The sequence below is a fragment of the Panthera onca genome, chromosome B1, assembly GCF_046562875.1.
Source record: "Panthera onca isolate mPanOnc1 chromosome B1, mPanOnc1 haplotype 2, whole genome shotgun sequence".
Taxonomy (NCBI): Eukaryota; Metazoa; Chordata; class Mammalia; order Carnivora; family Felidae; genus Panthera; species Panthera onca.
Window position 1 is genome coordinate 94,953,643 of NC_138342.1, and position 20,411 is coordinate 94,974,053.

Here is a 20,411-nt window from a genome sequence, read left to right on the forward strand (position 1 = left end):
CACACGTTTCACATTGCTCGCATACTGCTTGGGCTATGCTGAAGAGTCAAGGGATATAGAAATGTCGGCTCAATGTAGTCTCTAGATCTGTCCAGCCAATATGGATTTCCTGATGGAACGGCTTGTCAAAAGCTGGAGCCAGGGCCTCAGGGATTGCTACTTGGCCGTCTTCAAATTTCCACCATCCACCTGGGAGTTAGCTTCCATTTTCAGTCAGTACCAGGTACTTTCAAGTTGTGAGTAATTAGGGTCCCATTCTGCCAGTGGACTAGGGAACAGTGCTGCGGTTAAAGCTGCTGATTCTGCTGATCCTTTGGAAACCACAAGCTTTGCCTCTTGGTCTTACCATTTCCCCATGCAGCCGAGGTGTCTCCCCTTTGATGTCCCTGACAAAGCATGATAGCCACTCGTTTAGGGGCCCACACAGTATATAAGAGTTCAAGGATTTCATTATCATACTTTATGTCTTTCCTCCTGAGTTTGTTAGACCCTTCTCTTTGTATAAATCCCCGTGGTGAAGGCATACTTAAGAGTCTATGTATATACTAACACATATCCCTGCCTCCAGGCAGGTTAGCACGATGAGCTCTGCCTTCTGTGCCAAAGTCCCCTGACCTACTAATGATGTGTTGACCATCTGCTGGTTAATGGGCGCCTCTAGATCAAAAGGGGTGTTGAGACGAAGGCCCTCACATAGTCTTTGTAGAACTGGCTTGGGCTCTCCTCGGGTCCATGGAGTACTTCAGATGTTTTGCTCATATTTATGGCCTTTCACCCCCACTTTCTTCATGCCATTTAGAAGGGCTTCTTGATACCGTTCAGTCCTTGTGAGCCCTCTGTCTACACTTGAGTCATTTGGGTCCCATTTGGGGTCCTCCCCAGGGAAGTGGGCCCGAGCATAAGCCTGAGTGTCTAGTGACCCAGTGGGGCATTCTCCTCTAACCATTTTAGGGCTGCCTGGGTAATTTGGCAATGTTCCTCCATGGCGAAGGGGGTCAGGAGGAGTTGGTGGCAATCCATCCAGGCAGGTTTTTGGGTTTCAATTATGGACTGCATTAGTTCAATCATAGTCTGGGGCTTCTCTGTATAGGAGGGAGTATGGTGTTTCCAATTTAGGAGGTCCGTAGTGGTAAAGAGTTGGTGCACAAAAACATGCTGGCCTCCTCAGATCTGGCCTTCCTGATCATAATAGATGGATCCCCTAGTTTTCCCTCAGTGGCATCTGTAGGGCTCCCCGGTGTTGTTTCAGGGAGGGAATGCCTCCCTTGGCCTGATATTCTTATCGCCTTCCAGGAAGGGTGTATGGGGTTAGGACTGGTGATCCGGGAGAGCTGGCCACATCTGGAGAGGCCGGTGGTGCTAGAGGTGGGGAGTGAGGCCTCAGGACTAGGGGCAGGCTCTGGTGGGGTTTCTGCAGCTGGGATGGCTGGAGGCACAGATGGCAGTGGGGCACATGGCAGTAGGGTCCCTTCGGGCTCTCCCAACAGTATGGGCTTTTCAGTTTTGGGTTGGCATTTGGAGGAAGCCACAAGCCATCATAACTTTACAGCTCTCTTCAATACACACTTTTAGTCAAGGCGGCCGGTATAGGACTAGTTCTTGCCAACAGTCAATGTAAGGAAATTGGTCCGGGTGGCCTGGATCCCTCACAATGACTCTGAACACTCGGATAATTAGTTCCTTCTCAAGTGAGCCCTTAGAGGGCCACCCCACCCCAAACGATGGCCAATCAATTTCACAGAATGTCCAGAGCTTTCTGGGAGTTAATTTCACACCATAATGTCCTGAATATCCTTTTTGAAATTCCTCAACATACATTCTAGGGGAGTCAGTTTTCTCTTCTTTCTACCCATTTCCTCCCCCTAACTGGCAACTTTCATGCACAAGAGAGGGCTAGGGGGAAGGGAGGGACTAATTTGGAGAGGACCCACACCAACTTTGTCCACTTTTGGCTGCTCTCCTCTCAGAGATATTTCAGGCACCTCTTAGCCTTGATGGGTTCAGTATCAAGCTCTGACCCAGATCAGACTCCCCAGGAAGTCTGACACCACCCTAAGCTGTATGAGGTCACCAAGGAACTGTGGATGGGGACTCAATACTCGCTTTGGCCCATTGGTCAGGTTGGAAACTTTCTGCTGTTTCTCATTCATACACAGTCACATAGTGACTCCAATCCGCTGCCCAGTGCCCAGCACCTTAGAGTTGGTTTTGTTCCTTATGGAAATATTCAGGCAGCTCTGGGAAGTGATCAGGCTCTCCTTTTATCTCTTAGGGGCAGGTATACCAAAATGAATCCAGGTTCTTACCAGTCTGATGGGCTGTGCTCCCTGAGCTGGTTCCTGGGCCTCACTGGGTTCCTTTGTGCATCCGGGGCCCTTACCCCGGCATGACAGGAGGGGCTAGTCTCCTATGAATCAAGCGGTCCACTGGTGCCAGGCAAGGTCACCTCTCCTGGTGCCCCAAGCCCCGGTGACAAGGGAAGTGAAACGCTGTGTCTGCCTCCTGGGCAAGCCCCCACGTAATGTAGCAGTGAGTCACACACGGAGTGGGGACACCAAGGCTTTTCTTTCCAGGAAGCAGCTTTATTTGTGCCAGCACTGGATCAGCAGGCTAGGATCCAAAAGGCTGAACCCCAAGCACAGTGGTGGGGGTGGGTGACTTTTGTACAAATTTTGCTCCTTTGTCTCCCATATATGGTAACATGCAGTCTGCATGGGCGGTCTATGTTCCGGAGTCATGAGGAATGTCGCCCTTGAGCACATAGGCAGGTTGTCTTCCCTCGTCTTGAGGTTCTAACCACATTCCTTATGGAGGGGCTCTACCACATTATAATGAGGTAAAGTCAGTTTATCATTCTAGAAGTCACTCTGAGGCCTGCCTATGCAGGCACAAGTGGGGAGTTACACTCAAACTGGTCTGGGTGGTCTGGTGGCTAGAGGTCTCATCAGGGTAGTCCCATGGCTCAAGGAGTGGTTTCAGTTTCTAGTTGCCTGAGTTAAGAGATAAACTGGAAAGAAGAACTTAAAGAAGAATGTGGTAAAAAGATTGGTGAGTACAAGCAAGTGGGCAGTGAAGGTCAGGTCTTAGGGTCTAGCTGGTGACGATAACAATTCCAGTGCAGAATAAGTCCAGTTGTTCTATGGGTAGGCCTTAAGCACTTGGAAAATATATCTCCAAACCAATAATCTCTAGTCCCACTTGGATAAAAATCCTGATATATGGAAAGCTTATAAACTTTAGGCACTACTCAGTCTTTTCCATTCAAATATATTACATAGATTTGATTGTTTATAAATGTAGACTTTACCAAAATATTCCCTCTATGCTCTCTTTAGATTCATTCATTCATCCAACAATATTTATCAAGTAGGTACTATTTATCAGACCTGGGGCAGACAGAGTGTTAGGCAAATCACTGGATTAGATGTCTCAGAGGTCCTTTCAAACCTCTCAGGTGGAAACTTCAGATGGAGGCAGAGACAAAAACTGAGAAAAAGGAAAGGCAACTTCTTATAATAAGCATCTTAATATGTAAATATTTAATATTTAAATCTTCATATTTAAATATTAGTTGGCTAGGCCATCTAACAACTCCCAGTGATCAGCAGATTTGATTCTTACTTACTGAAGTAACAGATCCAACTTAAAAAACATTTATGTAATGGCTTATCATACAGAGTAAAAGATTTCTTCCAGTAAACAACTTAGGCCAACTAATCAAATGTCATGCTGAAATATATATATAGAATAAAAAATTATCAGAAAAGTTACAGGCTCTAAAATATCAGGTTAATTATCTCCTTAAAAATTCCTATCCGAAGATCATACTGCTTGTCCTTCATTATGTCAGAATGAGTTTACTATTTGTGAAGTGGTTTTTACATCTATTAAAATTAAGTACTTCCACTTCCCGTTACCAAAGGGACTGGGTGTTGAATAACTCAGAAAACAACTTTGGTCTGGTAAAGGGAGTGGAAAATAATTTTGGTTGAATCATTTGTATTAGTTAATATAGTTATCATTATCTGCATGCTGGTAGGACACGGGAGTCATAAAAGTGTCTTTATCAAGCTTTTGTTATATTGTTGATGAATTCGTTAAATTTTCTAGGAATAACGTATTTGAAAGTACTTTAATTCTTATTATTTTATGCCAGTAAATATATAGAAACTATGACATGCGTGTATTGATGGTGCAACTATATCAGCTGCTCAGAGTTAAATGTTGTTGAAAAACCAGGACCATGTTTTGCAAAGAAGAAAAATAAATATTATCTTATTTTTGAAACAGGTATAAAAGCTTGAAGGCTTCCCATAAGAGAATCATTAATATAAGCATTGACCAGTAACGGGAAATTTGCCATAGAGCATTTTGTAGATGTATTTGGTTCTCCTTATATGTGTTAAAAAAAACAAAATTCAACAGAGTAAATTTGAAAATACAATTAACTTCATTAAACAATGACTGGATCAGGCAGAATCCTATCTAACAAGTAGAGGGGAGCTCCAAGGAGTGGTATAAAATGAAAGGTTTTATAGGAAGGAGGGTTGGGCAAGAAAGTTATTAGCCAAAAAAAAAAAAAAAAAAAAAAAAAAAAAAAAGTTCCAGGCAAGGTCACTTTCCCTTAGGGGGAGAACAGGGGTTTTTATCATGCAGATAGAACAGGGGTTTTTATCATGCAGATTACCTCATCTTCCTTTGGGGAATGGAGAGGGCCCCTGTGACAGATTACCTCATGGGCACTGATCAGAAAATTCCTGATTGACTGTAAGTCATTTCTGGGGGAGGTCAGTATCATGTATGTAGATACCATATTTGGTAAAATTATCGATGAGTTTTTTCAATGTTATGATGGGTAATTTTTTAGGAATTTAGATGTGAGTCAGATATTATAGCACTAATGATAGGGTTTGGGGGTGACAGTGGAGTTTGGACCTTATGGCCAAGAAAGAATTCTTGAAGACATCTTTGGTGCAAAAAGGTGATTTTATTAAACCACGGGGACTGGACCTGTGGGCAGAAAGAGCTGCACTGCGGTTGTGAAGAGTGACTGATTATATACCTTCAGGTTAGGAGGGGGTTAGGGACAGTGCAAATCTCTAAGGAATTTTGGAAGCAAGGTTTCCAAGACCTTGAGGGGCTAGCTGTTGTTAGGAAAATATCATTTATTACTGTTTACTAAAACCTCAGTCATGAGACCCCTCAGATGTATATCAGGGGCCATATGCTTGGAGTATAATTGCCAACATATACTTGGGGGTTAAAGCTAAAGGAGGTTTGCAAAGGAATTTTTATGTGTTTAAGGAGACTCACAGGATCCTGGGGGGGGTCAGGATAATGTTAAGCTAAGTTTCCCTTTTGCCCCTAGCAAGTGTCACTATCAAGGCAGCCAAGCTCCTGGAGGAAGGTCACTCTGCCTGTCTCAAGGACATGTCAGTGGGCCGTAGGTACTAAGGAAATTTAAGTTTTAATTTGCCTTTGTTTCCCACATCACCATGACAAGCACTTAAACCCTCTTACATCTTGATGAGGGTGATATTAGGGCTCCAGGAAACGGAGTCTATAGGTTTCTGGAGATTAGGTTATGGATAAGATTATCTTTTTCTTGAAGTTTACTAAGTTATCTGTAAACTGAAGAAGACTCCTGTTCTGCATGACTGTGATCTGTATCAGTCAACCATTTGCTTTCTTTTCCTTCTTTTGTTCTTAGGCAGCCTGGAGTGTCTGGGGAATATCATACATATCCCACCTGGGGGTGAGAGGGCGGGAGGGAGTGCTATTAGCCTGTACTTTGCCCTCAACTTGTCTTATGCTCCCTCATCTCTATCAGAAGTTATAAAATAAATTTTAAATTCTTGGGGAAAAAAACTTACAGACAAATTAGTGACATAGTGCTAAGTGTCTTTTAAGTACAATGTTATTGCAAAGTTTTGTTAGCTTAGAAATTGTCCTATGGCTTTTGAATCACTTTTTATGAAAAAAAAGATTTCCTTCCCATTTGTTAAAAAGTAAGATTTATTTAAACTCTCTCAATGTTCTAGAAACTGGAAAGAATTTTATTTGTGACTGGTGCAATAGATGATACAGTTGTTCTTTTTTTTTCTCTCATTAGAAAAGTATTTAGATATTTCTTAGTCAAAAAATTGTTGAGATAAAGTTGGCAAATCCACGGCTCTAATGAATATTTACTACTTTCCCTCTCTAAATCAAAAACACTGGAAATTAGTCTCTCTGAACTTAGTAGCTTCAAACTAATGCAAAAAGAAAAAGTACAATGAAGAAACCAGAGTCTGTCTAGTCTCTGGGTTAAATACTTGCATAAAAATCAGATACTACCCACAACTATTACTCAATTTCTGAGGACTGTTTGCTTCTCTTTTCAGAATGGACTCAACGCTCTCCATTTGGCTGCCAAGGAGGGCCATGTGGGCCTGGTTCAGGAGCTGCTGGGAAGAGGGTCCTCTGTGGATTCTGCCACTAAGGTAATGTTCATGCTAGTAGAATTTATTTCCTTGGACAAGAGGAAATGATTTAAAGTTATTTTGTCTGGTTATACATTGCAGACGTTTGCTGGAACACCAAGGTTCTTGACCATGAAGAACTGAAATTGAAACTCTTTCCACTAAACTTTGCAGAGTTTGAGTTGATTCTTTTAGAGACTTATCAAACATGAGACTGGAGAATTCTGCATACTTTGTTTCAAATGTTCTGTCTTTTTTTCTTTGATTCATGTAGACACTAGATTAATATAATCATGTGTGGACGACAGCACCTATTTTCCTAAGGTTAATTCATTTTTTCAAAAGTATATTGATGTAGTAAACTTCTCAGTGGAAATGGACAGGTAATTTTCATGCTTTAATGAAGTTGTTATATCTTTTTAATGTATTCATTTAACTTGGTAAGAGAATATTCGGAATCTCTTATAGTGTAATGGAAAAGAGATTTTGGATCATGGATTGAATTATTGGGGAAAATTAGATTTTATCACTATAATGTGTGTTTGTAAAGCTATTGGACTCATTTTTAAAGAACTGTACAAGATGTTTGGTATACTAGAAACTATTTTTTTTTTATTGATAGTCCTTTTACTAAAATATATTTGAACTTTGTCGTTGGGGAGTCATTTCAGAAACAACAGATTTAAGTATTTTATTTTATCTGAGGGAGAGAGAGAGAGTGGGGGAGAAGAAAAGAGGGAGAGGAAGAATCTTAATCAGACTCCACGTTCAGCTCGGAGCCTAATGTGGGGGATGAATCCCGTGACCAGCATGGAGCCCCATACAGGGCTCGATCTTACAACCATGAGATCATGATCTGAGCTGAAATCAAGAGTCAGATGCTCAACTGACCTAGCCATCCAGGCACCCCAGAAACAACGGATATATATTTTTTAAATATCATCACTGGTGACAAATCTTTGTCTTTAGAAGGTGAAATTTTAATTTGGAGAAAAACAGTAGTTAGTCAGAATCAAGCCTGTTGCCCAGAGCTGGAGTGTGATAATATGGTTGTGAGAGATGCAGAGAGGCTAGGCTGTAGGCCCTCAGGTGACCAGCTGGGGCTTTAGTCTGATCAGGGTTGGACAAAAAGAGTGGTGGAATAAATTAGGAATATGGCCAGTTAACCTGGATTTCTAACACCTCATGCACACATGATTGTCAAAATATAGACTGGCCCGACACCTCACGAGAACTGTGAAGGATGGAAAAGGAAAGCACTATACAGGAGGCTCAGTGTTTTGATGGCAGACAATTTATCCCCTTCCAAGGTGGGCTACTGTCTGGATTAGAATGACAAACTTTAACCACTTGAAGTTATCAATCAGCAAAATTGAAAATGCCTGTACATTCGATGTCTACAAAATTTGGAAACCTCTAATATTTTCTATTTTGTTTCTCCAAAACAGAAGGGGAACACTGCTCTTCACATTGCATCTTTGGCTGGACAAGCAGAAGTTGTCAAAGTTCTTGTTAAGGAAGGAGCCAATATTAATGCACAGTCTCAGGTACTGCATTCAGATTTTCTCTGGTGTGAATGAATTTAAATTAGAACAGCTTTGTGAAATTGATTTAATGGGTTGAGCCAGCTGTTGGATAGTTAAATTTGCTATAAATATTTCCGTTATTTATTTCAGCCACATTATTTTATGAACTCCTGCTATGATATTTTTTTGATGTATTATGATCCCCCTCTTAATATAACTGAAAATTTGACAACTACACAGTCTGTCATTCTCTTTAAGTGCATTAAAAAAGCATATAAAGTGTTTTTTCCCGGAATGACAGTGACATCTGTGAAATATGAATTATTCATGCAAGTTCTATGTTGTGCTATAAAAGTAGTTTCTCTCCTTAAATTTTAAAAATTCTCAAAAGATTAGCATTCCAGTAGGAGATCTGCTATGAAGTGGGAATCACACTAATTACCTCACACCCCAAATGTGGACTTTACAAAACTCCTGAAGGAAATAAGAAAACTCGTGACCCACAGCCTTACAATGTATGTAATAACAATTATGTAGGATAGAAAATGCGTGTTCTTAAAATGAAGTATTTTTTTGAATTAAAAGAATAATCAAAATACATCATAAACTTGATGCCCATTTTCTGCGTGAAGAAATGTTGCTTTTCCCAAAGCTTTCCTTTTGGTATCTATTATGAATCTATGAAGAAATTGAGGGGTGTATCCTTTTAAATCCATTTCTTCTCTCTCTCTTTTAAAGTTTTTAGCCTCTCTAGCATACCACAGGCCATGCCACGGGGACTATTAGCAAAATAAACCAGTTCCTGTCTATCTATTCTTTGGGATAATCTCACTGGCTTGCTTCTGAGGGGCCTTGTGTAGGAATATCTCTACCTATTTTGTTCATTCATTCATTATGTTGACATGTCTCCAGTGGTATAAATAGCACTACAGGGCAAAAGTTAGAATCAGCCCTTTTTTCTTGGACTTTGATTAGAGGGAAGACTCTGTTGAAATTATGACAGACAAGACGTTATTTATTTTCACCTCTCTAATATCATACTGTTTTAAATAACCGCATTTTTCTTTTAAAGCACAATTTTTCTTTTGAAAGTCCAATACACATCTCTATTTTAACATTTATTGAGAATATTCCATATTATAACATCTTCATGACGTGAAAATTTTTTTTTAAATTGATACCATCTGTAAAGAATTCCCATATAGCATATAAAGTATAATGGCATCCTGGGCTTAGAGACACAGGACTTGACAAAATCTACTGCTCTAAACTAAGGGATTAAAATCTTTTCTTTATAGCAAGAGAACATCTTTTTGCTCCAGAGCAAAGCTTCCAGACCTTAGCTGGCATCATAATCACCCACAGGGCTTGTTGAAGCATGTGCTTCTGGGCCCAACCCCAGAGTTTCGGATTCATTTCTGGAGTGGGATCTGAGAATTTACATGTCTCACATAATGCTGAGGTTTTCCAGTTCAGGAACACTGTGAGACCCACTGCTTTGGAGAATATAAGAGAAAACTGGGCTTAAGAACACTGCTATAGAGATTCACTAAGTACAGGTTTAATTATGTGCATTAAGTCAGTAGTTTGTATACTTAAGAAGCATGGAAATGAAAACCTGGTCAAGTTCAATTGTCCATGGGAGGTTTTTAATGGGAAGTTCACATGCCAACTGTTAGTGCTGTTAGTATCTATAAAAAGAGCTTGGTTACTTTGCTCAAAATGACTCGTTGAACGTTGTGATTTCATAAAAGTTGACAGGTAGCAAATACTGCAAGATAAGTGCTTGTCAAAAGTTGTATCAGTTATTACACTGTGATTACTGGAAATTTATATGCTTTGGAGGTTTTCAAGAATAAGCCAGAACCACTTAATCGGTAATTTGCTTTCAAGAGTCAATGAGCCCATTCTTTATAGTCATAATCATGCCAGATTATAACAGATTTTATAGAAAGATTTATATTATCATTAAAGTAATCTTTATTTGTATTGTATTTAATTAGCTCAATTTAGGGTTCATATTGTAGGGAATCCTGACAACTAGCTTCAAACTGATTTTATATTATAAGAAAGTTTTGGAGTGAAAAAAATTAATAATTAAAATTTAGGATGCTTTTCTAGATGCCTAAGTGATTTGATAAGCCCTATGAGATTATTTACTATGTTGAATTTAGGTGGCCATCATTACCAAAGACAAAAATTACTATTACTTAAAATATTTTGTAATTTAATGATTAAGATTAAAATACAGGAATTTATATAAAACTATTTGATTTTTTTTGTTCCTATGTGTGAACAAATCCTAAAGGCATGGTTTTAAGGGCCATTGGGAGAGGATATGAGTCCTTCATACGTGATTCTCATTAGTCTTGTCTTGATTAAGATACAGATTTTTTCCATGACAACAAGGGACCTAGATGGGTGGGTAGGACCATGCTCATGGTAGTTAGATAGTCTCTTCCTTTTGAGAACCAGAAAAGGGGCATAGGAATACCAAATGTGCAACATAAATTCTGAATTCTGTACTCAAATTATACCTTCTCCCATATCTTTCTATGAACATAATGCAAGACAAATGCAGAATAGTCTGTTAGTATAGGAACATTGATAGCTGCATAGTACTTTGCTTTTGACAAACTTCTGAATTTTTTGGAAATGGACCACTAAGGTTATTGTCGAATTAAGAAAAGCCCCAAGGAATAAATGTTCAGTAAACATTTACGGAGCTCATAGGTCACGGAGAGGTATACACCTGTGGATTTTACTGCACTCTCTACATAAACTGTAAGATCCATGTGAAGCTTACCCTGACACGACACAGTGCCAATTTTGGTAGTGTCCTTAATTCATGAAGAATTCCAGAACACCAGCAGAAGCAATTTAAGAATTTTATTTTTTTTTATTTATTTATTTATTTTTTTTTTAATTTATTTTTGGTACAGAGAGAGACAGAGCATGAACGGGGGAGGGGCAGAGAGAGGGAGACACAGAATCGGAAACAGGCTCCAGGCTCCGAGCCGTCAGCCCAGAGCCCGACGCGGGGCTCGAACTCACGGACCGCGAGATCGTGACCTGGCTGAAGTCGGACGCCCAACCGACTATGTGATCAGTATAATAACAATCCACTGATGTTTAAGTTTCTGTGCTCAGCAGTGGTAGCAGTGTGGTCTCTACTGAGACAGTTGTCCATCTAAAATCTCGATATGATTTTAAATATTGCTCAGACCTTGTGGCTCTCTGGCTTGGTTCTTTGCTCTCCTGGATTCAGTGGCACGGAGATCTCATCAAGGTCTCAGTGCAAGCTGTGTTGGTGGAATAATGGGGCTAGAAGTCAGGTTAGAGTGATTGGAGGAATGCTATTTGCCTTGAGGATGGTTGCTTGCTTTCTGAAAACTTGGGCACTTTCTGACAGTCTTTACTCGGCACATGGACATCTTCTACACAGTCCTACAAAGTAATGCTGGAATGCTTTCTGGATATTTGTACTGGCATTTATTGATCACTTTTATAACCTGTACAGCTATTAGATTCAAAGATATGACTTTTAAACCATTGTTCCAATTATATGTTATACATGAAATTTTGAAAAAAATAAAAAAAATACTCTCAGAGTGATGAGCTCCTTTAAATTCTTATAACACTTTTGCCCATTAATATTTGCCTATCTCAGGTTTATTTTTTGTTATGTATATCTACAGTTTCTGCAAGGTGGTACATTTCTTGGGAGCAGATCATTTTTTTCTCACGTTCCTCTGTATTTTTAGGATTTGGTGTAATACCTTGCACATATATGATTGGAGGCTAAACATATGCACATATATTCTTCCTGTATAAGAATTAGCTCCGTTACATATTCCAATCATCCTTAACAATAGATGTTAATAATAGTACAAAAAATAATATTGACTGCCAGGAGCTATCTCTGACGCATTGTGTATATTATCTCTTTTGATCTTCATTTACTCTGTCATCATCGATGACAAACTGAGATAAAGATGATTCATTTACTTACTCATAATCTTCATCCCCAGGCAAAACTGCTTCTTAGAACTCTCATAACAGTTAGACCTTCACTACAGACCCAGGAAACAATTCCTAAAATTCTTTTTTCTTCTGTCCCAGACCCTATGAAGGTCTAAGTCAGCCGATTTTCCTGCAGCAGCATCCATGCAAAGGTTTAAGGTGAAAACTTCTCCTGTAGTATTTTTTGTGAACTATAAATGCTAGAGCTCTGCAAAAATGTTCAAAACATGATGAGATTTTGCTGTTGCTGCCAAGAAAATCTGGCCTGCAAAATTTCCCTTCTTTAATTTTCTCCACAATAACATGTGACTTTTTGTTCCTCACACAAGAGTGTTTTTCCTTGCAATCTTAATTTTATTTTCTCATGTAAAGTTATTAAAATCCAAATGACCCTCATAATAAAATAAAGTTACTTTAAAAATATCTATTTGTTTTTTTGTTTTTATGAAGCAAGCCGGTTTGCGTGATGCCTATTTGGCTACAATGAAAAAAAAAAAAAAAAAACAAGAGCACAGTGGATTCTGGTATAGGTAATATCTCTATACAGTAGAAGCTAGGTGAAATTGTGGAACATGGGCACAGTAAAACTTGTGGTTAACTGTAGCTGACTTTTACCTTATACAATGGAGACTGGGATGTTTAAATTCCCTGATAGTTACAGAGAGAAAAGAAAATGTGACTTCATTGGAAGAAAGGATGAGCCAGAAATTCCCACAAGTCTGTTTAAGGAGTAGGTGGAAGTGTGTGTCCAGGGAGCTAAGTGTGGGTTGGAGGAGAGTCCAGATGCCACAAAATTACAACCCCATAGTAGTATCTTACACTCAGCCTCTTAATTTTAATGTATAGTTTTATGTATTATTTAATCTCATTTTATCTTTACAATGATGTGAACTAGCAGTGATTACGCTCATTTGGATATAAGGAAATTTGAGGCACAAGCAAGGAAATCTAAGGTCTCATAACATATTAGTGATTGAGTCACAAGCCCAGGGCCATTTTCATGGACACCTCCCTTCCAATAGTCCTCTACATAGTTCACTGTTTCCCTTAAGCTTTCTCTACAATCTGCCTCTTCTAGGTCAGTTCAGTTACCTCCCACAAGAGCCAGGTCCCTGGCTCAAATGCCATCCATTCTCTCAGGGTCTAGTTGTGAAGATGCTGGGAATAACTAAAAACATTCCATAAAAGCGAGGCATTTCCAAGAAAAGGGATTCATGTACACTGGGACACCTATCTACATTTGGGACATTTTCACTCAGACATTCATTCTCTTAGAGTGTTCTTTTATGAAACACAATTCTTAACACACGGAAGACTTAAATATACTTTCTGAAGTATAGTTGGTGATGTCTTTCTGATTCATTTTTCTTGTTAATTTTTGCATTGTTCTACTTTTTCTTGAATTTCTTGTGTTTTAGTATTATGAGGATTCCAGAAACAGTTTTTTTTTTCTCTTTTCATCCTATTTTAGTGGTGAGTGAGTCCAAATAAGAAATTCTGATTTGGTATTCTTCATAACATATTTTGCTGAAAATTTACTTCTGTTTTTCTTGAATCCTTTTGCTTGTTTTATGGTCACTACTCTTTGTTCTTTCAATTCTGGAAATTTCATTCCAAAGGAGGACTTTCCTATTTGTAACACAAACATGATTAGACTTTATTTTATTAGCTTTTAGATTCTCAGACCGTGGCCATTAATGCCAGTTGCAAGATTACATGCCCATTAGTTATACCCCCAGAATTTTAGGGGTGCATATGCCTACTCTATGCAATGATAAATGTTTTGTTGGGTGTAGCTTCCAATAATTTTTACTTCATTGGCCCTCACTCATTGTCACAAATAATTTGAATTGGGCTGTGAAGAGGAAGAAAGCCTACACAGTTGGCCGGCATGCCCATTACACTGAATTGCTTCCATATGGCCATGGAGCCATCCCTGGCTCTTAAAACAAAAACTCATAATGGAACATTCCATTCTGTCACACGCACAAACACACACGCATACATACACACACACACACACACACACACACACACAGTATATAAAATAGGATCCGGACTCACAGATCCAAAAAAATTGTTATGTTTTCAGCATTTTTCTCCAAATATATACATATAGCTCTTTCTTTTTTTTAAAAATTTTTTTTAACGTTTATTTATTTTTGAGACAGAGAGAGACAGAGCATGAACGGGGGAGGGGCAGAGAGAGAGGGAGACACAGAATCGGAAGCAGGCTCCAGGCTCTGAGCCATCAGCCCAGAGCCCGACGCGGGGCTCGAACTCACAGACCGCGAAATGGTGATCTGAGTTGAAGTCGGACGCTTAACTGACTGAGCCACCCAGGCGCCCCATATAGCTCTTTCTTAATAAGGTTCTTAGTTGTTTTAATTAAGAAAATTATTGTAACACTTTATTTGAAGTTAAGGTGAACATGTACTTGCATTTGACTGGGGATGAGAAAGAACTTGGGACACTTACGTTGTCTTTTTGACTCTGAAAATCAGTTTATTGAATGATTACACACGTGGAAGTGCATCTTCGTTCCTCAGCATTTGGAGCTAAACAAAGGAAGTATGCTTTTCCAATTCTCCATTCTCTGATATGGATCATTTCTCCAAAAGAAATGATGAGAATTGCCATCTTTAAAACTTTGTATAAAATGGAATTCTCTCATATTATAGTAGAATTTCAACACTGAAAGTACTGGTCTGTTCATACACACTCACATCTGAAAAGACATAATATTTTCATTTGCAATAAAATAAAGCAGTTTGCTATTTTTGAAATAAAATTGCGACATTTATATTTGTCTTTATCTTCATTAATCTGGGGACAGGTGATGTGGCAAGGCTGAATACTGGTTGCCATTTTGTCCTGAAATTTGAATGAAGTAAGACATAAATGTCATTGAATGTAAATCTATAGTAGATGGCCATATATTTATCACTTCAGAAGACTATCTGTGTCCACTATTACTGTATTTTAAAGGAACTAAATTGTAGAAAGGTGAGACTTGTAGGGAGAAGAACAAAATGGCTAAGATGGCTCTACATTTCTCTGAGTAGAAATAGAGTTCAAATTTCATACAGAGGATCCTTCTCTGTCCTTCTGAGTTAAAATGGAGGATAAGCACCTCCGGCAGCAAATAGTTAAAATAGTACCAGAGCGGTTTGCTTCTTACCTCAGATCTTATAGCACAATGTGCACGTTCCAAAGCAACTAAGATGCTAGGAAGACCTCAAAGTAGTGATCCTTCCAGACAAAGAGCACAAAACAAAACAAAAATGTGAAAACATGACACTAAATAAATGAAGTAAAACTTGCCAATAGAAAATTATTGGAAGTAGTCATTCCCTCCCTCCATCTTTCCCTCCCTCCCTCAGCACGTGTTTGGATATTCAATTTGTGCCCCCTAATGTTTGCTAAAGATACAAAGATGGGGTTGGAGTGGGGGAGACCAGAGGAAGTAGTGACTGAACTGCTTTCTTTTTTTTTAACTCATAGATAATTTTATTTTTTATATCTATTTTTTCCAGCTTCAGTGAAGTATAACTGACAAATAAGATCGTAAAGTAGTTAAAGTGTACAATGTGATGATTTGATATTAGTATACCTTGTGAAAGTGTTCCAGGTTAATTCACATGTTCATGACTTAACATATTTGTTTATTTTCCTTTCTCCCTCTCTCTCTTACTTTTTAAAATGAGAACGTTTAAGTTCTCCTCTTTTAGCAAATTTCAATTGTACAGTCTAGTGTTATTAACTACATAGTCATCATGTTATATATTAGATCCTCAGAATTTACTCATCTTATAACTGAAGGTTTGTATACTTTTACCACCCTCTCCCTACTTCCCTCACCCCTCAGCCCCTGAAGACCATTTTTGTACTTTCTGTTCCTATGAGTTCAATTAAAAAAAAAAAAAAAAAAAAGATTCCACATGTAAGTGATACCGTGCAGTATTTATCTTTCTCTCTCTGGTTTATCTCACTTAGCATAGTACTGTCCAGTAACTTTTCTCTTAAAAAAAGGAATTGATGTGATAATCAGGGGTGAAAGGAGATGCAGTGTGCTGTAGGAAAATGAAATAGGACATGCGAGAGCCTAAAAGAAATCCAGGAGCTGAAACATGAAGGGGAAATGTGGTACATATGAAGCTGAGAGAGAAGATCACAGCCTGCAGGACTCTGTGAGCCATGTTAATGATTTTGTTTTAAGATGCTTATCCTAAGCCCAGTATGAGGTAGAGGTGGGAGGTAGAAAAAGATAAGATTTGGATTTTTAAAGATCACCTTGAGGCAGTTTGGAGAATTATAAAAGGGGCATCATAATAATAGTACCTCCCTCATAGAGGATATGAGAATTGAATTAGTTAATCCATGTACGGCACTTAGAACAATGCCTGGCATAAGAACTCAGTGACTGTTAGCTGTCATTGAGATATATATATATGTGTATATATATGTATATATATATATATATACATATATATATACACACATATATATACACATATATATATATATACACACATATATATACGTTTTAAGTTTATTTATTTTGAGAGGTGGGGAGGGGCAGAGATGGAGAGAGAGAGAATCGCAAGCAGGCTCTACACTGCCACACAGAGCCCCCCAGGGGGCCCGAACCCATAAACCGTGAGATCATGACCGCAGCCAAAACCAAGTCAGATGCTCTACCAACTGAGCTACCCAGGCGCCCCTAGCCGTCTTGTTAATAACAGATTCAGTGATAGCTCATTTGTGTCAGAGTGGCCTCTCTGCATGCCCCCACTGCTTGTTCTCAGCACAGTGGAGACAGCAGCAAAGTCAGTTCCTTGACATGTTAACAAGTTGCTACTAAAGGGGTGCCTGGATGGCTCAGTCATCTGTGTCTGACTTCAGCTCAGGTCATGATCTCACTGTCCATGGATTTGAGCCCCTCATCGGACTCTGCTGACAGCTCAAAGCCTGGAGCCTGCTTCTGATTCTGTGCCTTCCTGTCTTTCTGCTGCTGCCCTGCTAGCTGTCTCTTAAAAATAAATAAAATGTTAAAAAAAATTTTTCTTTAACTAAGCTGCTACTAAAAACGAAAGCTGCAGCTCCCGTGACTGTTTTTTTTTGTTTTTGTTTTTTTTCCCACATGCTCTTGGGAACACTGTCAATTCGGATGCATGAAATTGCATTATCCTAAACACAGATATAGTAGTCATGTAATAGTTTAAGTAATTCAGTAGCCAGGACATTTAGGATATAGACTGACCACCTAGAGACACGTGCAGCTTTAGATTAACGGATCAAATATGAGGGTTCTCATCTTAGATATTCTGGGTGATGGAAACTGAAATATAACTACCAAAATATGTTTTTAACCGAGTATTATTCTTGAAAATCACTTTCAGAGAGTAATTCCACTGTGGAAAATTCTAAATGGAATAACATAAACCAAAAAAGAGTTGTTTACATTTATTTACGGTAAAATAGTAAAAAAGATTTTTGAAGTGTCTGAAATATAGTATGAGTATACCTTAGTTAGAGCAAGGTATCATTGAAGCTAGCATAGAAGTTGAAGATGTGGAAAAACAATTTTAAATTGTTTTTTAAAAAAACATCCAATGACCTTGATTGGTCTGGGTTTATTTTCTTTAAAAATAAAATTCCATTCTACACCTTTTATTTGGGCAGTTACCACTTTTCAGAACTAATGGTAGTAACTTCATGGGTCATTTTAGCTCTCTACTATAGATATTTTTGTACCCAATATTTTAATATTATTTTCAATCATATATTTAATATGTATGCAAATTAATAGATTAAATTTTATTTTTAATAACTTAAAAAAATTACTCAGCGAGGAATATCAGGCTGCTTGCAGAGGAAATATACCTAAACCACTGCAAAACCATTTAGAATTATAAGTTATTAAAGGTATTCTCATGAAAGCCAGTAGCAAGAAAAGGATTCTTCTTAGTGATACTGTTCAACATTGTGTTCAAGCCCTAGCCAATGTAATAAAATAAGAATATGAATGGAAAAGGAAAAGACAAAAAATGTATTATAGAATACGATTATTTAGATAACTCAAAAGAATCTGCAAATCAATGAAGATATTTTTACATTAACTAATTCATTAAAATTCTGCCGCCTGCATTTTTCTATCCCATACATCACAAAGTTGTCTTGTATAGTCTTTGAATAAGATTTTCTTCAGCCTAAAAGTTAAAATGAATTATTCTCTTAAAAGTTAATGCTAAAACAAAGTAGTAAGTTCCACATCTAAAAATGGTAGATTAGGACTTCATATTCTTTAAAAAAAATTTTTTTTACATTTATTTATTTTTGACAGATAGAGAGACAGTGTGAGCAGGGGAGGGGCAGAGAGAGAGGGAGACACAGAATCAGAAGTAGGCTCCAGGCTCTGAGCTGTCAGCACAGAGCCTGATGTGGGGCTCAAACCCATGAACCATGAGATCATGATCTGAACCAAAGTCAGACGCTTAACTGACTGAGCCACCCAGGTGCCCCAGGACTTCATATTCTATTTAAAATTGGATTTGTGAAGCACAGGTTAAAGCTTCATTAGAGTGTGTTTGCATGACTGCCTTTATATATTCTGGTCTTTTCAAAGCATTGGGAAGTACTTTTCGTATTTTATTTTTATTTTATTTTATTTTATTTTATTTTATTTTATTTTATTTTATTTTATTTTATTTAAAATGTTTATTTATTTATTTTGAGAGAGAGAGAGATCAAGCAAATGAATGTGGGTGGGGGAGGAGCAGAGAGAGAGGAAGAGGCAGAGAATCCCAAGCAGCGCAGAGCCTGACGCAGGGCTCAATCCCATGACTGTGAGATCCTGACCTGAACCAAAATCAAGAGTTGGACACTCAGCTGACTCAAAGTACATATTTTTGGATTTGCGAATAGCAGCCCTTTAAAATTTTGGAATTTTAAGATTTGAAACACATGTGAACCAACAATGTCATGAAAAGACATTTATTAGCTGTCTGCCTGAACATAACCTGGTATAGTACTTTAAATCGTAACCCTTTAAAACTTTAACTTTAAATGACATATTGACTTGAAGATATGAAGAGCAGGAAACATAAGGAGTTGAGTAACACCTTGACATTAAAATGCAAAACAACAAAGGCACATCTTTTCAGGAGAGCAAGATAAAGACATCACTAAGTAAAGACAAACACAGGAGCTGGGCAAATCCCACTCTGGAATAAGAAAAGAAAGGCAATAAAATGTGTTTAATTAATCCAGGAATACTACATGCAGAGATGGAGACTTCATGAGAGATTCTGGAGTCTAGTGGTCAGGAACCCTACCCTATCACTTTTTATTTGTGTTACCTTGGACTTGTTACTTAAATGGAGTCTTGGTGACTCCATTTCCCCATCTATAAAATAGGGATACTACTATTTGCTGCACAGGGTAAATGATAAAGATTAAATGGGTTAATACATGTAAAGTATTAGAACAGTACCTGGCACTTAATAAATGTAATATAACTGTTAGCATTTATCTTAATTATTAGAGATGATGGTTTATCTACTCAAATTAGTGAATAAGTAATAAATGGTTTGGAACACTAATTAAATTAAATGGGATTTTAATTAATTAAGCTGTTGTTTTGTCTGATTATCCATTGGAGCTGACAAATTATTATGTTCTGGAGGTAGTGGTAGAGAAAAGATTATACAGAAATTTCATCTTTAGTGATTAGCAATATGGAACGTGTCCTTGGTATGACATAGGTTTGGAACAAAGAACGTGAAGCTGAATGAATAGAAAAAGCACTTGCTACAAACAGCAAGACAGAAAAACAACTATATTCACTGAACACATACCATATGCTAAGCACTGATCTACCCACTGGGATGCAATAAAATAGTCTCTTGCTTTATTAACTTTGGGTAGTTAAAACATCCACATTTAAAAACATCACTTTTGTGTGTGTGTTTTCTTTATCTAATAATTAATTTTTCCATTTTCTGTTTTTTTAAATTTCCTATTATTTTAACATAACTTCTGTTTTAATCTCACTATTTATTTAACAAATTTAATTAAATATGATTTAATAAAGGAACAAGCTGTTCTTCATCTCTTAGGCATGAAAAACACATTTTGAAGGTTGAAGGTAAAGGATTGCTTACATAGAAAAATCCTTATTTTTTTTTTCTGCTTCAACTGTTAAACCAGGGAGATCTCCCTGTTTTCTTAAGATATTTCAAGTCCCAGCCTCTTATTGTATTACCTTCCATGAGAAGCAGGGAATTTGGGGCAAAACTATTTCATTGCTAATATTTGTCACAATCTTTCAACTTACTGAGAAAATTCTTAAAACAGTATAAATTTTCATAAACGATTTACTAATGTTTTTGTTACCTTC

At 37.9% G+C, this 20,411-nt stretch overlaps 1 protein-coding gene across 50 annotated transcripts in view; it reads left to right on the forward strand.

The window, feature by feature from the left end:
- The window catches only part of ANK2 (ankyrin 2), a 670,685-nt gene that overhangs the window by 489,089 nt on the left and 161,185 nt on the right, over positions 1-20,411 (forward strand). For all 50 annotated transcript variants that reach the window (XM_078445806.2, XM_060654351.3, XM_078445805.2 and 47 more), the window contains 2 exons: positions 6,384-6,482; positions 7,910-8,008. In XM_078445806.2, coding sequence (XP_078301932.2) covers positions 6,384-6,482; positions 7,910-8,008 — 198 coding nt within the window. The remainder of the gene's footprint in view (positions 1-6,383; positions 6,483-7,909; positions 8,009-20,411) is intronic.